A 21,251-nucleotide genomic window follows, 5' to 3' on the forward strand; every position below is an offset into this window, starting at 1 on the left:
TATCTGTCCCCCCTCCACCTCCCTCCTCCTATCTGTCCCCCCCTCCCCCTCCCTCCTCCTATCTGTTCCCCCCTCCACCTCCCTCCTCCTATCTGTTCCCCCCTCCACCTCCCTCCTCCTATCTGTCCCCCCCTCCACCTCCCTCCTCCTATCTGTCACCCCCCTCCACCTCCCTCCTCCTATCTGTCCCCCTCTCCACCTCTCTCCTCTTATCTGTCCCCCTCTCCACCTATCTGTACCCCCTCCACCTCCCTCCTCCTATCTGGCCCCCCCTCCACCTCCCTCCTCCTATCTGTTCCCCCCTCCACCTCCCTCCTCCTATCTGTTCCCCCCTCCACCTCCCCTCCTCCTATCTGGCCCCCCCTCCACCTCCCTCCTCCTATCTGTCCCCCTCTCCACCTCCCTCCTCTTATCTGTCCCCCTCTCCACCTATCTGGCCCCCCTCCACCTCCCATCTGGCCCCCCCTCCACCTCCCTCCTCCTATCTGTTCCCCCCTCCACCTCCCTCCTCCTATCTGTCCCCCCCTCCACCTCCCTCCTCCTATCTGTCCCCCCCTCCACCTCCCTCCTCCTATCTGTCCCCCCCTCCACCTCCCTCCTCTTATCTGTCCCCCTCTCCACCTATCTGTCCCCCCTCCACCTCCCTCCTCCTATCTGGCCCCCCCTCCACCTCCCTCCTCCTCTCTGTGCCTGTCCTCCCCAATCTCCCTCCTCCCTGTGTGCTGGGCTGATGTAGATGTAGCTGACCAGGCAGTAGACAAGAGGAGGAGAGCAGAGGGAGAGAAGAGAGGAGTAGAATAGAGAAGAGCTTAGTGAAAGGTCACCTCTGCTCGCCGCTAACCCCCCCCCCCCCAGCTCTGTCACTCCTGCTGAAAAGGTCAAGTGTGTTCCTACCCCATACCCCTTGTCCTGCCCCCAATAACACTGTAGAACCCCCCCCCCCTCCCCCATAATGTCATATCTATAACCATGTCTTGGTGTGTTCAGGCTTGAGGGTCTACTTGCACACTATAGTATGTGTACAGTGATGTAATGGTGTGTGATTGTGAGTGTGGGTATGCGTGTGTTTGTATGTGATGAGAAGTGAATGACTGTCTGCCTCCAGGCAGGACTGGTTGAGAGGCTGGCAGAGGGTGGAGAGGGAGCTCACGCTCTGTCTCTGTGTGTGTGCGTGTAGGTGTGTGTGTTGCTCAAAGGGCATGCAGGGAGTACTGGGTTGTCCTGGGCTAACACACACACACAGCACACAGCCACACACACACACAGGCACACACAGCTAAATGATGATTGATGAGTCCGGCATTAGGTAACATTATAGGGGACACTTACTGGCCCCGTCCTTTAGTGACATCACTTGGGTCAGCTGCAGATTGTGTTAGTATCGAGCACTTTATCAGATGCTGCATGAGTAACTCACACAGAGGAAGAGGGAGGAGAGGGGGAAAGGGGGAGAGGGAGGAGGGAGGAGGAGGGGGTGATAGAAGAGAAAAGGAGTTGGTGCTACAAAATGAGAGGACGGAGGAAGAGAGCAGAGGGTAGGAGGAGAGGAGCGGGTTAGGTAGAGGAAGAGAGCAGAGGGTAGGAGGAGAGGAGCGGGTTAGGTAGAGGAAGAGAGCAGAGGGTGGGAGGAGAGGAGCGGGTTAGGTAGAGGAAGAGAGCAGAGGGTGGGAGGAGAGGAGCGGGTTAGGTAGAGGAAGGGAGCAGAGGGTGGGAGGAGAGGAGCGGGTTAGGTAGAGGAAGAGAGCAGAGGGTGGGAGGAGAGGAGCGGGTTAGGTAGAGGAAGGGAGCAGAGGGTGGGAGGAGAGGAGCGGGTTAGGTAGAGGAAGGGAGCAGAGGGTGGGAGGAGAGGAGCGGGTTAGGTAGAGGAAGGGAGCAGAGGGTGGGAGGAGAGGTGCGGGTTAGGTAGAGGAAGAGAGCAGAGGGTGGGAGGAGAGGAGCGGGTTAGGTAGAGGAAGAGAGCAGAGGGTGGGAGGAGAGGAGCGGGTTAGGTAGAGGAAGAGAGCAGAGGGTGGGAGGAGAGGAGCGGGTTAGGTAGAGGAAGAGAGCAGAGGGTGGGAGGAGAGGAGCGGGTTAGGTAGAGGAAGGGAGCAGAGGGTGGGAGGAGAGGAGCGGGTTAGGTAGAGGAAGGGAGCAGAGGGTGGGAGGAGAGGTGCAGGTTAGGTAGAGGAAGGGAGCAGAGGGTGGGAGGAGAGGTGCAGGTTAGGTAGAGGAAGGGAGCAGAGGGTAGGAGGAGAGGAGCGAGTTAGGTAGAGGAAGAGAGGAGAGGGTGGGAGGAGAGGAGCGGGTTAGGTAGAGGAAGAGAGCAGAGGGTGGGAGGGAGGAGAGGAGCGGGTTAGGTAGAGGAAGAGAGCAGAGGGTGGGAGGAGAGGAGCGGGTTAGGTAGAGGAAGAGAGCAGAGGGTGGGAGGAGAGGAGCGGGTTAGGTAGAGGAAGAGAGCAGAGGGTGGGAGGAGAGGAGCGGGTTAGGTAGAGGAAGAGAGCAGAGGGTGGGAGGAGAGGAGCGGGTTAGGTAGAGGAAGAGAGCAGAGGGTGGGAGGAGAGGAGCGGGTTAGGTAGAGGAAGAGAGCAGAGGGTGGGAGGAGCGGTGCGGGTTAGGTAGAGGAAGAGAGCAGAGGGTGGGAGGAGAGGAGCGGGTTAGGTAGAGGAAAAGAGCAGAGGGTGGGAGGAGCGGTGCGGGTTAGGTAGAGGAAGAGAGCAGAGGGTGGGAGGAGAGGTGCAGGTTAGGTAGAGGAAGGGAGCAGAGGGTGGGAGGAGAGGAGCGAGTTAGGTAGAGGAAGAGAGCAGAGGGTGGGAGGAGAGGAGCGGGTTAGGTAGAGGAAGAGAGCAGAGGGTGGGAGGAGAGGAGCGGGTTAGGTAGAGGAAGAGAGCAGAGGGTGGGAGGGAGGAGAGGAGCGGGTTAGGTAGAGGAAGAGAGCAGAGGGTGGGAGGAGAGGAGCGGGTTAGGTAGAGGAAGGGAGCAGAGGGTGGGAGGAGAGGAGCGGGTTAGGTAGAGGAAGAGAGCAGAGGGTGGGAGGAGCGGTGCGGGTTAGGTAGAGGAAGAGAGCAGAGGGTGGGAGGAGAGGAGCGGGTTAGGTAGAGGAAGAGAGCAGAGGGTAGGAGGAGAGGAGCGGGTTAGGTAGAGGAAGAGAGCAGAGGGTAGGAGGAGAGGAGCGGGTTAGGTAGAGGAAGAGAGCAGAGGGTAGGAGGAGAGGAGCGGGTTAGGTAGAGGAAGAGAGCAGAGGGTAGGAGGAGAGGAGCGGGTTAGGTAGAGGAAGAGAGTAGAGGGTGGGAGGAGAGGAGCGGGTTAGGTAGAGGAAGAGAGCAGAGGGTGGGAGGAGAGGAGCGGGTTAGGTAGAGGAAGAGAGGAGAGGAGCGGGTTAGGTAGAGGAAGAGAGCAGAGGGTGGGAGATAAGGAGATAAGGAGAGATGTTTAGTTCCTCACCATCCGGTTGATCCTGACAAAGTCCTCAGGCTTGTTGGCCCAGGGAGGCAGCTCTACATCACACACCATGCTGCCGTCCTCCCTCTGGCCCAGGTGGTAACCATTACTGTTACCAAACATCTCTGGCAGGTAGTAGAATTCTGGAATCAACTCCTGTTGGAGACAGGCATTACCACATTATTATACACATGTTATTTATAGGTCATTACACACATGTTGTTAAACCACATTATTACACATTTTAATAACACATGGCAGGTAGTAGAACTGGAATCAACAAGGGGAGGGGAGATGTAAGAAAAGTAAATGGACTGTGTACGTGTGTGTAACTTCCAGGGGAAAGGTAATACAAGCCAAATAAACAGCAGGCCATGGGTGTTGAGAGGTGCTGTAACAGTTATTTCAGTGGTGTGTGTGTGTGTGTGTGTGTGTGTGTGTGTGTGTGTGTGTGTGTGTGTGTGTGTGTGTGTGTGTGTGCGGGTGAGTGTGTCAGTGCAGGGCTGTGGTGATGGGGTCAGGACCTCGGCACAGAGAGGAAGAAACAAACTCCCATGATCCTCCCTGGTGTGATTCCAACTTCAGAGAGAATAAACAATTAGCTGACGCTGGAGACACCCTTAAGCCCAGTGGTCACCAACCTTTTCTGTGTCAAGATCACTTTTGGAGTCAAAACACAAGCTGAGATCTACCGCTCTTATATATTTTTTAAACATGACTTAAAAAATGTAAGCCTATGCCAAATAAAAACAGCTCTTAAGGGATGAGGTTTGTGCAATAGGCCCTAATCCAATATCCCAGCATATTGGCTATGTTTGGCCTGCCAGTATCGTTTCTTCTTAGATTATATTATATTTCAAAACTCGAGCTACATAAAAAATAGATTAGTTGTTACGGACAGCTGAGCATACATTTAAATAATTTGCTTTTTTATTTTACCCAACTAATGGTACCTGCAACTGATGTTCAGGCTCAGCGGAGGGAGGCTGAGCAGAGAGAGGGGACACTATCTTCCACCTGATGGCAAAACTCGAAAAGCACTGCATTATTTCTGCCTTATGCAAAAATTAATGTTGTTGTTCCTATGACCAGAGAAAGTGAACTATTCCTCGACATTAAAATAAGACGAGCCACTAATAATGAAAACACAGGCCTACACTTGGCTACTCATTCATTTCAGCTGCAGTGCTGATTGTAGCGCGAGTGGAAGTTTTATGATTGTGAAAAAAGCTTAATAAAAAATGTGTTGACCGCGTTGAATAAAAACTTAAACATGAACTCACTCATTAAAAATGCAGCTCTTTGCTGTATCCTTTGACAGTATCTAGTTTTCTGATCATGGTTTAAAAAGTTATGAAATATGGAAGCTGCAGACACAGTGATTTGAGCTACCCGACTGGTCAGTAGTAGGCACACTTGATTTAGCTCTCCAGGTCTACCGGGTAGACCAAATCAAATGGTTCGAAATGGGAACAGTTTGCCTACCCGGCCTGCAGGGCAGCTGAATCAAATACACCTACCGCCAACAGCGAAGAAAGGTGAGCAAGGATTTACCGTTGGAGATCGACTAGGAATGCCTTGAAGATCACAATCGACCGGTTGGTGACCACTGCTTCAGCCTATCACAGAGTCCCCTTTCCTCCCCTTCTCTCTCTCTGACAGATGCCTCTGTAAATTGTAAATTGGACCATGTGCACAACAGGAATGTGTCGTCTCCCTCCTCTCTCTGTCAGAGCTCTCATTAGAAAACAATTTAAAACCATTTAAACTCTGTCTAGGCCTGTGTGTATCAGGAGGTGTATGTGTTGTGTGTCAGGTGTGTGTGTCAGGTGTGTGTATCAGGAGGTGTATGTGTTGTGTGTCAGGTGTGTGTGTGCATGTGTGTGGGTCAGTGACTTTGTGTTGGGCTGGGCCTCCTAGCTGGTTCAGTGCTAATATGAGGGCTGATTTATGAAAGCAGTGTTTGTCGTGTTCTGTGATGCTGTTGGTTTTTACCAGGCCTGTGGGAGTTTGACCAGGCCTGTTGCCTATGGGAAGATAACTACAGGAGGGTAACAGGCAGGGTTTAGAGAGGAAGCTGGCATGACAGGAAACACCCCAATAAAACACTGGAGTCTGGTGTTGGTCACATTTCACCCTTTGACTGACCACAACATTGGAGGCTGTTCCCCTCCCCCCCTCCCTCTCTCTCCCCTCCCTCCCGTCCTTCCTCCCTCGCTCTCTCTCGCTCCCTCCCTCCCTTCCTTCCTCCCTCCCTCTCTCTCCCGTCCTTCCTCCGTCCCTCACCCATCTCTCTCTTTATTTATCTATTTCTCTCTCTACCTCTGTCGCCCTCCTTACTCTCTCTATTTGTAAACTTCCCTGTCATAACTCAGCACCAAGCCGTTAAAGCTGCCAACTCCGTTTTCGAGCCCAGCTCCCCTGGCAGCCATTAATACAGCAACAGCCTGTTAATGGGCTTAACAAGTCAATCACACAGCCTCCATAGATAGCCTGTTAGCTAACAGCCTCCATAGCATTAGCTATATTAAATTCTGCTGGGTCCCTTCAGGTGACACACTGGCAGCGTTCTGGGGGGTTACTGGGACTGTTGACTACTCACAGACAAGTCTGCCTCACACTCTTTCACACACACACACACACACACGCATGCAGGCATGCACGCGCATGACACACACACACACAGATGAGCAACACTTAAAAAACATGTATTGTGAAGGGGGAGGGTGGAATGAGTGGAGGGGGGGATGCTGGTACGAGGTCTCTCGACATTGACTTGCTCTTGTAGGTGGTCAGCTCACCTCTGTTAAGGCCCCCCTCCCACTCCTGTACGCTTTGTCATTATGTAGGTAACACTTTGTGTATGTAGGTAACTGTGTACATAAGTATAACCATGTGTATGTAGGTAACTGTGTACATAAGTATAACCATGTGTATGTAGGTAACTGTGTACATGAGTATAACCATGTGTATGTAGGTAACTGTGTACATAAGTATAACCATGTGTATGTAGGTAACTGTGTACATAAGTATAACCATGTGTATGTAGGTAACTGTGTACATAAGTATAACCATGTGTATGTAGGTAACTGTGTACATAAGTATAACCATGTGTATGTAGGTAACTGTGTACATAAGTATAACCATAACCATGTGTATGTAGGTAACTGTGTGCATAAGTATAACCAGTAGGTGTGTGTATGTAGGTAGAACTGTGTGTATGTAGGTAGAACTCTGTGTATGTAAGGAGAACTCTGGCTGGGCTGTGCCACTCAAGGGCATTCAGAGACTTGTCCCGAAGCCACTCCTGCGTTGTCTTGGCTGTGTGCTAGGGTCGCTCTCCTGTTGGAAGGAGAACCTTCGCCCCAGTCTGAGGTCCTGAGCGCTCTGGAGCAGGTTTTCATCAAGGTTTTCATCTCTTTCCCTCTGTCCTGACTAGTCTCCCAGTCCCTGCCACTGAAAAACATCCCCACCACATGATGCTGCCACCACCATGCTTCACCTTAGGGATGGAGCCAGGTTTCCTCCAGATGTGACGCTTGGCATTCAGGCCAAAGAGTTCAATCTTAGTTTCATCACAGCAGAGAATCTTGTTTCTCATGGTCTGAGAGTCCTTTAGGTGCCTTTTGGCAAACTCCAAGCGGGCTGTCATGTGCCTTTTACTGAGGAGTGGCTTCAGTCTGGCCACTCTACCATAAAGGCCTGATTGGTGGAGTGCTGCAGAGATGGTTGTCCTTCTGGAAGGTTCTCCCGACACAATCCTGTCTCGGAGCTCTACGGACAATTTCTTCGACCTCATGGCTTGGTTTTTGCTCTGATATGCACTGTCAACTGTGGGATCTTATGTAGACAGGTGTGTGCCTTTCCAAATCATGTCCAATCAATTGAATTTACCACAGGTGGACGCCAATCAAGTTGTAGAAACATCTCAAGGAGGATCAATTTCGAGTCTCATAGAAAAGGGTCTGAATACTTATGTAAATAAGGTATTTATGTTGGGGTTTTTTTATACAACAACAAAACAACAACAAAAAATTGCCTTGTCAGTATAGGGTATTGTGTGTAGATTGATGAGGAAACAATAATTTTGTAAATTTTAGGATGAGGCTGTAATGTAACAAAATGTGGAAAAGTCAAGGGGGCGGAATACTTTCTGAATGCACTGTATGTAGGTAGAACTGTGTATGTAGGTAGAACTGTGTATGTAGGTAGAACTGTGTATGTAGGTAGAACTGAGTGTGTTGGTGGTGTGGGGGCTGTGCTTTGGCAAAGTGGGTGGGGTTATATCCTGCCCGTTTGGCCCTGTCCGGGGGTATCATCGGATAGGGCCACAGTGTCTCCTGACCCCTCCTGTCTCAGCCTCCAGTATTTATGCTGCAGTAGTTTATGTGTCGGGGGGCTAGGGTCAGTCTGTTATATCTGGAGTATTTCTCCTGTCTTATCCGGTGTCCTGTGTGAATTTAAGTATGCTTTCTCTAATTCTCTTTCTCTCTTTCTTTCTCCCTTTCTTTCTCCCTCTCTCTCAGAGGACCTGAGCCCTAGGACCATGCCTCAGGACTACCTGGCATGATGACTCCTTGCTGTCCCCAGTCCACCTGGCCGTGCTGCTGCTCCAATTTCAACTGTTCTGCCTGTGGCTATGGAACCCTGACCTGTTCACCGGACGTGCTACCTGTCCCAGACCTGCTGTTTTCAATTCTCTAGAGACAGCAGGAGCGGTAGAGATACTCTCAATGATCGGCTATGAAAAGCCAACTGACATTTACTCTTGAGGTGCTGACTTGTTGCACCCTCGACAACTACTGTGATTATTATTATTTGACCATGCTGGTCATTTATGAACATTTGCACATCTTGGCCATGTTCTGTTATAATCTCCACCCGGCACAGCCAGAAGAGGACTGGCCACCCCTCATAGCCTGGTTCCTCTCTAGGTTTCTTCCTAGGTTTTGGCCTTTCTAGGGAGTTTTTCCTAGCCACCGTGCTTCTACACCTGCATTGCTTGCTGTTTGGGGTTTTAGGCGGGGTTTCTGTACAGCACTTTGAGATATCAGCTGATGTAAGAAGGGCTATATAAATACATTTTATTTGATTTGATTGGTGTGAAGGTAAAACAATTTAGCAGAATAATGAAACACAGCTGCTGTTGTAATATGTTGTCACTCTCTCCTTCGTGCTGATAGACCAGCAGCCATGTTCTGTGTGTTTCAACAGACAGACAGACATACAAGTAGTTTAAAGTAGCATGTATTTGTTAACAGGACATGTTAGCTGGTGTGCTGCTCTCTCCCTTTCCACCACAAGCCGAGCCCAGGAAAAGCCCTGTCCGGACATAAAACACTACATTTTAAATAGCTTTTGTCATTAATGCTTTATTAATTGCCTGGGGCAACACTAACCCGACACGGGGTGTTCTAGAAATATCTGACACTTTGAGGTCAGAGCTGTTCCCGCTGTGTTACAGAGTGGCTGTGGTGGTTCAGCGTTCCTCTGTCTGCATCCCAAATGGCACCCCATTCTCTATATAGTGCACTACTTTGGACCAGGACCCATAGGGAGTCATTTGGGAGATATCCTCTGACTGCTCCTCTGAGGAAGGAAGGAGAGGATTTCTTTCTTTCTTTGTCTTCAGCCTTTGTTCACATACAGTACAGTACTCCTTTGTTTTTAAAGTAATGTTTTTTTCATATAAGCGATAAATCAAGTATGTATTTATAAGTGCTTTAGTTATTCACTGTGTACCATGTCTCTGTTCCTCAGAGTTTGAGCACAGTGTTATTTATAATTCACGGTATATGTTTTATTGTGACGTTTCCTTCTGGGTTGAATACCGATGAACAGGGAATGCATCAGACCCACTGTAGATACAGAGCATTTTACACTGAGCAGAGGTTGTTTCATGGACACGCACCCACGCACCCACACACGCACGCACATACACACAGCGACACAAAGACACACACCTTGACGTCTGAGGTGTCTCTCTGGCAGTGCCTCCAGGAGCGGGTGATGGCTGAGAAGGTCCGGTCTGGATGGTCAAACTTGTTGTTGTTAGCATTCAGGAAGAACGTGGTGAAAGGTTCCTGCAAGAAAAAACATACATACATTTTACGTTGAGCAAAGGATGTTTGGACACACACAAACAAACACAAATATCAGAACACAGATAACACCACCATACCAAACCATACTGTCAGTGAACTAGATTTTCTATTGCATGTTCAGAATGAATCATTTCTGCTCCCCTAAGGACAGCTAATGGCTGAATTCTACTGGTTGTGACAGAGATAAGGGCAATGAGAATGTCTCTTATTGGAACCCTAGATGCAGTAAAGAGGTCAATGGAACGCAGACCGCGGGGGATAGAAGGATGCCAGATTGGTGCACATTCGACAAATCTGATCTAACAAAGTGAATATTTGTCAAATCCGTCATGTATTGTCATGTATTGTCACAGGCCCACAATGTGATTACTAAAGTCTGACTTTGGCTGCATAACATTTAGAAGCACACAAAACACATATAAACAATAGCCTAAATGTAGAATAATTTTGCTGGGGGGCAATGAGGAGATTCAGGATCTTTCCTTCACGCGTTTCCATGGCATTTCCATTGTTTGGGTTGAGTTCCACTGACCTCTTTATTAATTATGTGTTTCTGTGTCTGTATATCTGATGTTCCTCTGTCTGTCTGTCTGTCTGTCTGTCTGTCTGTCTGTCTGTCTGTCTGTCTGTCTGTCTGTCTGTCTGTCTGTCTGTCTGTCTGTGTCTGTCTGTCTGTCTGTCTGTCCTCCCCTACTGTACATTACCCACAATGCCTTAGGGAGTATTAATTACTGTGCTTCCTGGTAGCTGGGAGCAACGGTGCTAATTTGCTGATACTGTATGTGGTGTTCCCAGTCTGAGACGGAGACAGTGTTCTGATGGAGGGATGTAGGGAGGAGAGGCGGAGAGGAGGGGGAGAGTGGCAGGCAAAGGGAGGACAGGGGGGTGCTACTATCTCCCCATCAAGCTTTCTCCAATTAACGAGCTGCCTAACATATCAGATATGGACAAACCCCAGGAGGGGTAACCCTATATCTCACAATTTAGATTCCACTGGTATTTACTAAACACTAGGTGGTATCAATGTGCTTTCAACTGTGTGTGACTCAATATCTAACTAACTTACTGTACTAGCTGCCATTTAGAAAATGCTATTTTGGATAAAAAATTACTTACGTCTGTCTCCACAAGTCTAAAATCAGATAGAAAGTGTAGAAATGATAATGAACCTATATATTTGTTTGATTAACCACCCCTTTTCCAGGTACAGGGAATAGGGTATTGGGTAGATGGGGTACAGAGTACGTACTATCCTGAGCAGCCAGAGCAGGGTGGAGTTAGCGGTGGAGTAGTGGGTGTTGTAGTGATATGGGGGTGTCTGGTCCTCTTCCCAGGTCTCATAGCGCTCTGCGTAGAATACTGCACGCTTCGGGTTCAACGCTCCGATTGGCTGAGGGAGAAACGGAAGTTACGTACATACAGTAGATAGAGTATGATGTTCAGTATATAACTGATTTTAAAGACTTAGCAGACAGACAGCTCCTAGATCAGGGTTGTCAAACACAAGGCCCCCGAACCAAATGGGACAATTTTATATGGCCAGCCATGTTGTCATGTTAAAAAAAGGCCACAGGAGTTTAGTAAGGCCTGCTATTGATATTACAGTAATTACGTACCTAGTCAATGGGTAAAACAAGAAATATGAGACTTTACAACCCAAATGCTGACCTTTGATAGCATGTTTCATACTTCCACCATAACACAGGAACAGAAGCCAAGTCAATATTACACTCTGGATCCCAGAATCTCTGTATTACGCCGAGACTCATTCTGGGTCCCAAATAGCAACCCATTCCCAATATAGCGCACTACCTTTGGGTAATAAATAGGATGCCACTAACTATGTGGGTAAAATGATGCCATTTGTGACGTGCCCTACGCCAATATTATGACACTGAGACTCACTCTGGGTCCCAAGCCTTTGCTTTCTCATGTGTTTCTAAGACAATCTAATTAGCTATTAAAATACATGTACTGGAGGATAAATGGTTTTCTCTGCCTTCTCAATCACCCTGGCCAACAGGCAGCCATTGAAGGTATATTGGCAGTCAATGTTAATACACTCAGTGCTATTGGTCAGTGGGGGAGGGTGTGTATCGGTGTCTCGGATTGACCACAGGAATCATGGGAAATCTACCCCAACAAAGCCCTTGATTCAGACCAGCTGCAGCTAGTGGAGAGACCAACGACTAAAAATAAAATAACTTTAATATCAAATCATTAAGACTGTGCCGTTACTCCAGTATCCCCGTGACTAGAGGTATGAGAGTGTTACAACACAAAAAGCTGCTTTCCAAATGACATTCAATTCCCTATATAGTGCACTAGTTTGGACCAGGAGGCCCTGGACATATAGTGCATAGGCTTCCATATGAGATGCAGCCAGACTTTCTCGTCATCTTCATTATGTTCCAACAGCCCATAGCTCCCTCTATGAGGCACAGAACACATGGCATTAGTAGGAATGACTAACGCTCAACCCTCTCACTCCAAACCAACTGGTCACGTCTGGTTTCCTTCTACGTTCCTTTCTTTCCCCTCCAACGTAATGACCGTCCACATCGATGTTTGCACGATGAGAGAGAATGAAAGAGAAGTTTATTGAGATGTGCTGAGATTTACGGGGTGATAATAGGCTGTCATGTGACGTATGGGGCCAGCTGTGATTGGGCTGTGGGCTACAGGAAGTCAGACATGCTAGTAAACATCCAGGAGGAACCAAGCTGGTCTCAGTCATCTTAGCCCAATCATAGCTGCAGCTGGACAGCACAGACAGATAATAGGACAGACTGGGTTTCAACCCGGTTCTGACAACCAGCTAACATGTCTCACAGCTAACACGGTCTCACAACTAACACGGTCTCACAGCTAACACGGCCTCATTGCTAACATAGTCTCACAGATAACATGGCCTCACAGCTAACGTGGTCTCAATGCTAGCGTGGTCTCAATGCTAACGTGGTCTCAATGCTAACGTGGTATAATAGCTAACGTGGTCTCACAGTTCACGTGGTCTCATAGCTAACATGGTCTCATAGCTAACGTGGTCTCACAGCTAATGTGGTCTCACAGCTAATGTGGTCTCACAGCTGACGTGGTCTCACAGCTAACGTGGTCTCACAGCTAATGTGGTCTCACAGCTAACGTGGTCTCACAGCTAACGTGGTCTCACAGCTAATGTTGTCTCATAGCGAATGTGGTCTCACAGCTAACGCGGTCTCACAGCTAATGCGGTCTCACAGCTAACGTGGTCTCACAGCTAACGTGGTCTCACAGCTAACGTGGTCTCACAGCTAACTTGGTCTCACAGCTAACATGGTCTCATAGCTAACATGGTCTCATAGCTTTATTATTATTCCCCCAAAAATGTTTTAATTGTATTTTACCCCCTTTTTCTCCCCAATTTTAGTCTTGTCTCATCGCTGCAACTCCCCAACGAGCTCGGGAAATGAAGGCTCGGGAGATGAAGGTCGAGTCATGTGTCCTCCAAAACATTACCCGCCAAACCGCGCTTCTTAACACCCACCCGCTTAACCCAGAAGCCAGCCACACCAATGTGTCGGAGGAAACACCGTTCAACTGATGACTGAGGTCAGCCTACATGCGCCCGGCCAGCCACAAGGAGTCACTAGAGTGTAAAGTAAAGCCCCGCCCTGGCCAAAACCTCCCCTAATCCGGACGACGCTGGGCCAATTGTGCACCACCCTATGGGACTCCCGATAACAGCCGGTTATGATACAGCCTGGGATCGAACCCGGGTCTGTAGTGACGCCTTAGACCGCTGTGCCACTTGGGAGGTCATAGCTAACATGGTTTCACAGCTAATGTAACAGTGTAGGTTCCGTCCCTCTCTTCGCCCCAACCTGGGCTCGAACTTGCACACATCAACAACTGACACCCACCGAAGCATCATTACCCATCGCGCCACAAAAGCCGTGGCCCTTGCAACGCAAGGGGAAACCCTACTTCAAGTCTCAGAGCGAGTGACGTCACTGATTGAAACGCTATTAGCGCGCACCACCGCTAACTAACTAGCCATTTCACATCGGTTACACTAACATGGTCTCACAGCTAACATGGTCTCACAGCTAACATGGTCTCACAGCTAACATGGTCTCACAGCTAACCTGTTCTGTACCCAATCTTCAAGGAGAATAGATTAAAAGGGAAGCCTGTAGCTCTCATAGTCGATAAGCTGTATATTGACAACCAAATGTTCCGAGACACAGACTGCTCACTCCATGGCTATTCTAAAAATTACAAAGTTCTCATAGAGGAGTCGAATAATGGAACGCCAAATAGTAGCCATGGTAGAGAATGTAATAATAATTTAAAAAAATAGATAGAAAAGCAATAAAATTAAACAATTGTTAAATGAACTACAACTACACTATACCATTCAAGATAGGGAATGTTGTAAAATAATTATTTACATTTCCATTTATTGTATTTTATAAAGGGATAAGACGGCATTAGAAGAAAGGATAAGTAGTAAAATAATACTTAAAATATAACGAATTGGAACACAAAAGTACTCAACATGGTGGAGATAAAAACACAGTAGACATAGAAGGCACAGTACATGGGTATGTGTGGATGTATTGTGATGAAAGGCGCGGTGTGTGTTTTTTGTGTTTGGAAAAGTGTGGTGTTAAGTGAGTGAGAAAGGAAATGGTTGCACATCCCAGAACCAATGTGTCTGTGAGCAGGGGTTGCGAGAGAGAGCTTTCAATTTTGTGAGGATGAGGGACACATTATAAAAAAAATTATACATAATTTATTGTCCTATCATGATGGAACGGTCCCAAAGCCTATACCCTAGACACCCACCTGAGCGACCCATACACTAAAGTCCTTACCTGTTTTACGGGCATACTGTAAGTTGCCTATTTGCAGCCAAAACAGAAAGAGGAATGTGGATAGAGCCCGACTAGAGCAGCACGGTCCCTTCAAGATTCTGAGCCTGCCTGGCAGGGTTGGTCCTACAAAGCCAGAGCCCCCTGATGGGAGAGAATAATATACAAGGAAATTCTCAAAGCTGCTAATGAGAACGTTTACGACCTTGTAGGTAGCCGGTGTGGCTCCCGGTGGGGGTACCCCCACCCAGGTAGTGGCAGTGCTGGCAACACTAGTTGCAGTAACCCATGGGAAGGGGGTCACACTCAGACAATCAGAGAGGGGGCATATTATTGTGACCCTGGATGCACAAAATAATCAATGGTCTGACTGCACAGAGACGCTTGGGAAAATGGTCACAACGAGTGACCAGTGTGTGTGTGTTTCAGGGGAAGGTGGTGTAGCTGATCTCCATCATCGAGGACTTGACATTGGTGAAATCTCCCAATTTTTGCCAATTTTGCTCAATTTCGCATGCTTTCTCAAACAGCTGTAACTGTATATCCATTCATAAATCAAGTCCTTTCTTGAGTTGGTGCTCTGGAATGTAACAACCGTTGAGCATCTGAGCTTATGGTTGATTATGGGAAAAGGGGTTGAGTGTGTGTGTGTGTGTGTGTGTGTGTGTGTGTGTGTGTGTGTGTGTGTGTGTGTGTGTGTTTCCCACATCTGTTGCTAGGGGGTAAGGATGTAAGAGACAATATAGGATGAATCACAATCATTTTTTGCTAAAATAATAATTGCTTGACAAAAATGTAATGCAATGGCAATCCTGATTATAGGTAATAATCCTTTGATTGAACTGTCGACATTATTAGCCATATTAATTGTTAATGACGGAAATAAATATATATATATAGTTTTTTAATAGCTATATATAAAGCAAATTGAGGGGAGAGCATTGGAAATGCTTTTAGTGGTTGATCTGCTTCTGTTCTGTGGGTGGCACCGTGCGCTCTTTTCAAAGGATGGGTCCTGGCCTCTCAGGGGCCCTAGTGATCCGGGGGGACGGGGTTGGCCTGCTGGTCACTGGGATGACAACCCAACTTGGGATGGGGAGGGGCTATAGAGAGAGTAATAGTGGAGAACAATTGGAGGGTTACTTAGTTGCAATGCAAATATCATGGACACTCAATTGCTATGGTACTTTTTAATGGTTTGGACACACCTTCTCATTCAAGGGTTTTTTCTTTATTTTTACTATTGTCTACATTGTAGGATAGTGAAGACATCAAAATTATGAAATAACACATATGGAATCATGTAGTAACCAAAAAAGTGTTAAAAACAAATCAAAATATATGTTATATTTAAAAAATTTAGCCATATTAATTGTTAATGGTGGAAATGAAGATATATATCGTTTTTTAATAGCTGTATTGGATGTATTGAGGTGAGAGCAAATTGAGGTGAGAGCATTGAGGTGAGAGCAAATTGAGGTGAGAGCATTGGAAATGCTTTTAGCGGTTGCCTTGATGACAGCTTTGCACACTCTTGGCATTCTCTCAACCAGCTTCATGAAGAAGTCACCTGGAATGCATTTTAATTAACAGGTGCGCCTTGTTAAAAGTATTAAAATAATGGATTTGAGCCAATCAGTTGTGTTGTGACAAGGTGGGGATGGTATACAGAAGATAGCCCTATTTGTTAAAAGACCAAGTCCATATTATGGCAAGAACAGCTCAAATAAGCAAAGAGAAACGACAGTCCATCATTACTTTAAGACATGAAGGTCAGTCAATCAGAACAATTTCAAGAACTTTGAATGTTTCTTCAAGTGCAGTTGCAAAAATCATCAAGCGCTATAATGAAACTGGCTCTCATGAGGACCGGCAGGAAGGAAGACCAAGAGTTACCTCTGCTGCAGAGGATAAGTTCATTAGAGTTACCAGCCTCAGAAATTGCAGGCCAAATAAATGTAGAAAATAGTAAAAATAAAGAAAAACCCTGCAATGATTAGGTGTGTTTAAACTTTTGACAGGTACTGTATATATTTGCAAAACAATATATGGGGGATTGGAAGTGATGCAGACAATTACATTGATGGAAGCTACAAAAAAAACATGGTCTCACAGCTAACGTGGTCTCATAGCTAACGTGGTCTCAGAGCTAACGTGGTCTCAGAGCTAACGTGGTCTCAGAGCTAACGTGGTCTCAGAGCTAACGTGGTCTCATAGCTAATATGGTCTCATAGCTAACATGGTCTCATAGCCTACATGGTCTCATAGCCTACATGGTCTCAGAGCTAACGTGGTCTCATAGCTAGCCAAGAACCCCAAATACAGAGAGACTGTCAATATGAATATTTCCACTAAACCCAGCAGCAGGATGGATGTCGTATCTTAAGGACAAAACCTCACCGACAAGCAGTTAAAAACAGCAGATGGAAGTCATATCGCCTCTGACCACATAACATCTGCTGTCATTTTCTGTTCATTTCCAGACTATTCTACATGTTAAATCGCCACCGTTCCTCGACACAAAGAAGGGGATCTACTGCGAACAGCTAATGTTGGTTATGGTGTGTCTTGTCCATTACATCTTATCGGCTTCCTCTGTCACCCTCACAGACAGCTCTTAGCCTATAAAAATATATGGGGGCTTTAGCCTGCTAAACTAGCTCATTAGTAAGACATTAAAAAGCTGTTAACATGGTAGATAGTGTTGGGTCTTAAGTGGCCATAAGAGCGTTCTAAGCTCTAAGCCTTTCACATGCATGCAGCACCAGCAACCTGGCGCCCTATTCCCTATATTTTATGCTACTTTTGACCAGGGTCCATTTGGGTAACAAAAAATGTTTGGCTAGTTCACGCAAACAAGACAACATCCATTTCTGGCTGTACTCTGACCTTCTCTGTTCTTGATGTGCGACAGCTAGCTACCTAGATAACTTTGCTACAATGTGGTATTTTATTGATTTCTTGACTTAAACACACTTTAAAGCAACCAGGCATGTCAAGTGTGTTGATTGTACTAACAACTCATTTACTTAAGGTTAATTGATGGAACTATCAATGCTAATGTTGGATGCTAATGTTAGCAAGCTAATGTGCTAAAATAGATACTAGGTGGGAGATGGGGATATAGGGCCCTGGTCAAAAGTTGTGCACTACAGTACATAGGGAATAGGGTGCCATATGGGACCCCCTTCCGTAGCTGGTTAGTGGAGTAGAATAGTGACAACAAACCTTATCCTCTACCATTCCTTTAACACACAGTAATCACCTTTTATCATGTGATTATGTAAATACAGGGAATGATAAGGAGACAATAAAAACAAGTGCTTTAGACAGCTCTGCATTTAGCTCCTTCTGAGTTCACTCCCATAAATAACACCTGACCTAGTGATACCTACCTCCACCACCAAACAAGACATGATCAAACCTAGCTGCTGGATTATAGGGCTGTCACATGCTACACTAGATAAACCACTCATCACATGTAATTAGGATCATTCTCTGACTGCAGAGAGTAGAGACCCCAAAGTGGAGGATCCAAGAGGAGCGTGTGTGTGTATGTGTTTGTGAGTGTGTGAAACACAGAGAAAGAGAGAGTTCTGCAGTTCGTGTGGTAATATCTAGGCTAACTCCCAAGGAGACACACATACTGCATTTTATATTTCAAAGGAAATTACATCATAGTACAGTGCAGGAAGTGTCACACTTGTTATCTCTCTGGGCTTGTCAGAAGAAGCATCTTGAACAGCTACAATCTAGTTCTTCAGAGTTCTTCGTTCGGGTGGTTTCTCTCATGGTGTAGGTTTTCTGAAGTTCGGTAGCAGTCTATAAAACACTGATACTGTCACGTCCTGACCATAGTAAGTTGTTATTTTCTATGGTAGAGTAGGTCAGGGCGTGACAGGGGGTGTTTGTCCGTTTTCGTATTTCTATGTTTAGTTTCTTGTTTTGTATTTCTAGGTTAGTTTTTGTTTGGCATGACCTCCAATTAGAGGCAGCTGGTTGTCGTTGTCTCTAATTGGAGGCCATATTTAAGTTGATGTTTTTCCCACTGGTGTTTTGTGGGTGATTTATTTTGTGAGTAGTGTATGCCTGCTCTGCGTCACGGCTTTCTTGTTTTTGTATTTCAAGTTTATTGTTTATTGCATTAGTTTCACGAGTTAATAAAAGATGTGGAACTACGATCACGCTGCGTATTGGGCCGATCCTTCTGAAAGCCCTGACAGATACAGTAAAGGGTGATATGCACGACTAGCACCACTAAATCTCCAGAGTTGTCTATGAGAGTTTGGATGTGCAGCTAGCTTTGCTAACCTAACATTGCTAACCTTTGCTACGACATAAATAAACTTTTCAGCAAAAAAATGTGTTAACTCTTTTAAGAGTTAACAAAATTCAGAAAACACAGAAAATGCTACTTTTTTCAATGTGTCAATCACTCTCGAGTCACCTGGGACCCACGAGCTAAGCCCAAGGGACTACTAGGGGGGCACTTGAACATTCGTAGTGTCATTCCAAAAAGTGATCAAATTCAACATCTACTCACAGACTCCAACCTTGACTTCTTCTGCCTCTCAGAGACATGGCTCCATAAAACTCTCCATATGCTGCTTTGATTGTGCCTGGCTACAATGTTTTCAGGAGAGACAGAATTGAAGGAAGAGGAGGGGGTCTGATGATTTACATTAAAGAACATATCCGATGTAAACATATTGAGTGGTCATGTGATAATGAACTAGAATGTATTGGCCTGAACGTTAAATGTCTTTTACCCTTATTGGAATGTATAGACCACCTTCCACCAAAAGTGTGTTTTTTGATCAGTTTAATAACATGCTTAGGGAATGTGATTTTGGGAAAGAGGTCATCTTAATGGAAGATTTTAATATTAATTATGAAGACAAGTCTTGTAGGAAAACCCTCAAACGGATCACTAATACCTTTGACCTTACACAGCTAGTTAACGGGCCAACCAGGGTGACTTGTTGCTCTAAAACACAGATTGATGTGGTGTTCAGTAATAAACCAGAGAGAGTGACTAAATCATTCAATATGGTTACTGGGCTATCTGATTATAATCGGACACTTATAGCTAGAAAGCTGTCTAAGAGCAGGTTTAACCCCTCTACTGTTAGAAAGCCGGATCAACTAAGAACACCTAGGAGTGAATTAAAACCTCTCTTGGGTAGGGGGCAGTATTTTGACGTCCGGATGAAAAGCGTGCCCGTAGTAAACTGCCTGCTACTCAAGCCCAGAAGGTAGGATATGCATATTATTTTGATTGAAAACAATCTGAAGTTTCTAAAAATGTTTGAATGATGTCTGTGAGTATAACAGAACTCATATGGCAGGCAAAAACCTGAGGAAAAATCCAACCAGGAAGTGTGGAAATCTGAGGTTTGTAGTTTTTCAAGTGATTGCCTATCTAATACACAGTGTCTGTGGGGTCATTTTGCACTTCCTAAGGCTTCCACTAGATGTCAACAGTCTTTAGAATGTTGTTTCATGCTTCTACTGTGAATGGGAAGAGAATAAGAGCGCTTGGAATCAGATGACTAAGAAAATGACATGAGCTCAATCATGCGCGCTCCCGTGAGAGTTAGGTATGTTCCTTTTCATTTCTGAAGACAAAGGAATCGTCCGGTTGGAATATTATGGAAGATTTATGATAAAACCATCCTAAAGATTGATTCTTTACATCGTTTGGCATGTTTCTACGAACTGTAATACACGTTTTTTGACTTTTCATCTGATTACTCGACTGAATGCGCAAACAAAATGGAGGTATTTGGACATAAAGATGAACTTTATCTAACAAAACAAACATTTATTGTGGAACTGGGATTCCTGGGAGTGCATTCCGATGAAGATCATCAAAGGTAAGTGAATATTTATAATGTTATTTCTAACTTCTGTTGACTCCAAAATGGCAGGTATCTGTATGGCTTGTTTTGATGTCTGAGCGCTGTACTCAGATTATTGCAAAGTTTGCTTTCGCCGCAAAGCTTTTTCAAATCTGACACAGCGGTTGCATTAAGGAGAAGTGTATCTATAATTCTGTGCATAACACTTGTATCGTTTATCAAAGTTTATGATGAGTAACTTTGATGTGCTCATTCACCGGAGGTTTAGAGGCAAAACATTTCTGAACATTACACGCCAATGTAAAATGGGGTTTTTGGATACAAATATGAACTTCATCAAGCAAAACATACATGTATTGTGTAACATGAAGTTCTATGAGTGCCATCTGATGAAGATCATCAAAGGTTAGTGATTAATTTTAGCTGTATTTCTGGTTTTTGTGACGCCTCTCCTTGCTTGGAAAATGGCTGTGTGGTTTTTCTTGTCTAGGTGCTGTCCTAACATAATCTAATGCTATGCTTTCGCCGTAAAGCCTTTTTGAAATTGGACAATGTGGTTGAATTAACGAGAAGATTATCTTTAAAATGGTGTATAATAGTTGTATGTTTGAGAAATTTGAATTGAGATTTGTTGTTTTGAATTTGGTGCTCTGCTATTTCACTGGTTGTTGGCGAGGTGGGACGCTACTGTCCCACATACCCTAGAGAAGTTAAACTATTCTGAAAAGGCAATTAATGGAATTAACTGGAATGATCTCTTGTCCTATACAGACGTGGAAGCTGATAGTCAGGTTTTTCTATCCACAATCCAGACTACAATAAATGGTTTCCTAAAGAAAATCAAATCCAAACCTGGCCAAAAGAGCACTCTTCCTTGGCTAAATGGGGAAATTTGGAAATTGATGTAAGAACGAGATTATGCTCTAAAAACAGCCCTAAAATCCAAATTAGAGCATGACAGACGTATGTTTACCATGTTGAGAAATAAGGTGATGAAAGAAATCAGACAGGCC

At 45.7% G+C, this 21,251-nt stretch overlaps 1 protein-coding gene across 4 annotated transcripts in view; it reads right to left on the bottom strand.

The window, feature by feature from the left end:
* The window catches only part of LOC115206229 (neurobeachin-like), a 308,527-nt gene that overhangs the window by 26,405 nt on the left and 260,871 nt on the right, over nt 1–21,251 (bottom strand). For all 4 annotated transcript variants that reach the window (XM_029772948.1, XM_029772946.1, XM_029772945.1 and 1 more), the window contains 3 exons: nt 10,771–10,911; nt 9,381–9,500; nt 3,421–3,573 (listed from right to left, as the gene is read on the bottom strand). In XM_029772948.1, the coding sequence (XP_029628808.1) occupies nt 3,421–3,573; nt 9,381–9,500; nt 10,771–10,911 (414 nt within the window). The remainder of the gene's footprint in view (nt 1–3,420; nt 3,574–9,380; nt 9,501–10,770; nt 10,912–21,251) is intronic.

Source organism: Salmo trutta, chromosome 13 (assembly GCF_901001165.1).
Source record: "Salmo trutta chromosome 13, fSalTru1.1, whole genome shotgun sequence".
Lineage (NCBI taxonomy): Eukaryota > Metazoa > Chordata > Actinopteri > Salmoniformes > Salmonidae > Salmo > Salmo trutta.